Source organism: Limulus polyphemus, unplaced genomic scaffold, assembly GCF_000517525.1.
Source record: "Limulus polyphemus unplaced genomic scaffold, Limulus_polyphemus-2.1.2 Scaffold9589, whole genome shotgun sequence".
Classification (NCBI taxonomy): Eukaryota; Metazoa; Arthropoda; class Merostomata; order Xiphosura; family Limulidae; genus Limulus; species Limulus polyphemus.
The window spans coordinates 15,083-16,660 of NW_013675199.1; the positions used below are offsets into that span (position 1 = coordinate 15,083).

Genomic DNA, 1,578 nt, shown 5'->3' on the forward strand with positions numbered 1-1,578 from the left:
TAAAACCCTATAACCCAAGCACATTCAAAAGGTGGAGCCTTCAAAAGCTCTCGGGTTATAGAGTTTTATCATTTTATATTAAGACTTCTTGAACCTATGTTATTTTCTGACACAGGGAATCAAAGTGGTAATAATTCAATTACTTGGTTACTTGAAATGATTTGAAACACTGGTTTCAATTAATTATATATTTTCGACAATAATCAATTTTTGATTTAGATAAATTATTCTACATGATATAAATTGATGAAATCTATGCTCTTGGCTAATAGTTATGTTAGTTGATCTAGTTAATTGTCCAATTCTAATATATATATTGAAACATCTTTTGTGTATTTCATGTTAGACAATCAAGTTTATGAAATTAACTTTTTCTTCATTATTTCAGGTAATCTCATCATGACAAGTACTGAAACTTCCACAGTTCCAGGTCCTAATGCTTTAACTGAAAAATCCTTTAAGAATTTATTTCCAGTTAAGAGGAAAAGGGAGAAAAAATTTTCTTGTGATGTTTGCAAGAAACTCTTTTATGATCAGAATAAACTATCAATCCACTTGCGTACACATGATGCTAATCGTCCTCTTTACAACTGTGGCATTTGTGGGAAAGATTTAAAAACCGTATATGGTATGAAGATCCATGAAGAGTCTCATCGTACAACTGTAAAGCCTTTCAAATGTGATCATTGTGGATTAAGATTATCAACTCAAAAAACTTTCAAGTATCACAAGTTAATAATGCATTCGACAAAAATACTTAAAAGGTCTTTTATGTGTGAAGTTTGTGGAAAAATGTTTACGACAAAAAGCAACTTAAAGAAACACCAGGTAACACATCAAGAAAAGAAACATCAATGTGAACACTGTGGTAAAGGTTTTACAAAAAATTATGCACTTGAAACTCACTTAAAAACTGTGCACTCAGAAGAAAGGCCTTATCCATGTGACATGTGTGAAAAGAAGTTCAAAAGAACATTAAATTTAAGAATTCATTTAAGGGTTCATACTGGTGAAAGGCCATATGGGTGTGAAATGTGTGAAAAACAATTTAGAACTGCCTTTGCATACAAAAAACATAGGCGAGGAATTCATAAAATAAAGTGAAAATATATTACAAGGTTAGGGTTAGTTTTTAAACTAACCCCAATCATGTTTGGTAAAAATGAAATGGTTTTAAAATTTTTATTTTTACTTCTGTAATTTCTCTTAATATTTTGAATGATCTGATTGATATATTTATACAATAATGTGATAAATATGTACGTTTTATTCCTGACTTGTAATAAAATGAAAAATATACATGTACTTGAAATACCTAAATTTATTTTAAAAACTGATTTTTCCAATAGTGCTTTCTTATTAGTGGTATGCGAGACATGTTGACATAGGTAAAAGAAAATTATTAGTAAAAAAATTTTTTTTTCAATATTGATTGTTAAGTAATATCTTGCATATTGTTATTCTATGTGTTTACAAAATACTACAACTACGATTAGAACATGCAAGTTTAATATCTTTCAGTTACAGTTTATGCTCTAGAACTGACAAAAATCGTAAATGTTACCATCACAAGTAGAA

The 1,578-nt window shown here is 28.7% G+C and overlaps 1 protein-coding gene across 1 annotated transcript in view; it reads left to right on the forward strand.

Moving 5' to 3' along the window:
* Positions 1-1,270, forward strand: part of LOC106475992 (zinc finger protein 227-like) — a 5,254-nt gene extending 3,984 nt beyond the window's left edge. The window contains exon 2 of the mRNA XM_022379979.1: positions 389-1,270. Within this exon, the coding sequence (XP_022235687.1) occupies positions 400-1,104 (705 nt within the window). The 5' untranslated portion in view covers positions 389-399 and the 3' untranslated portion in view covers positions 1,105-1,270. The remainder of the gene's footprint in view (positions 1-388) is intronic.
* Positions 1,271-1,578: the final 308 nt, after the last annotated feature.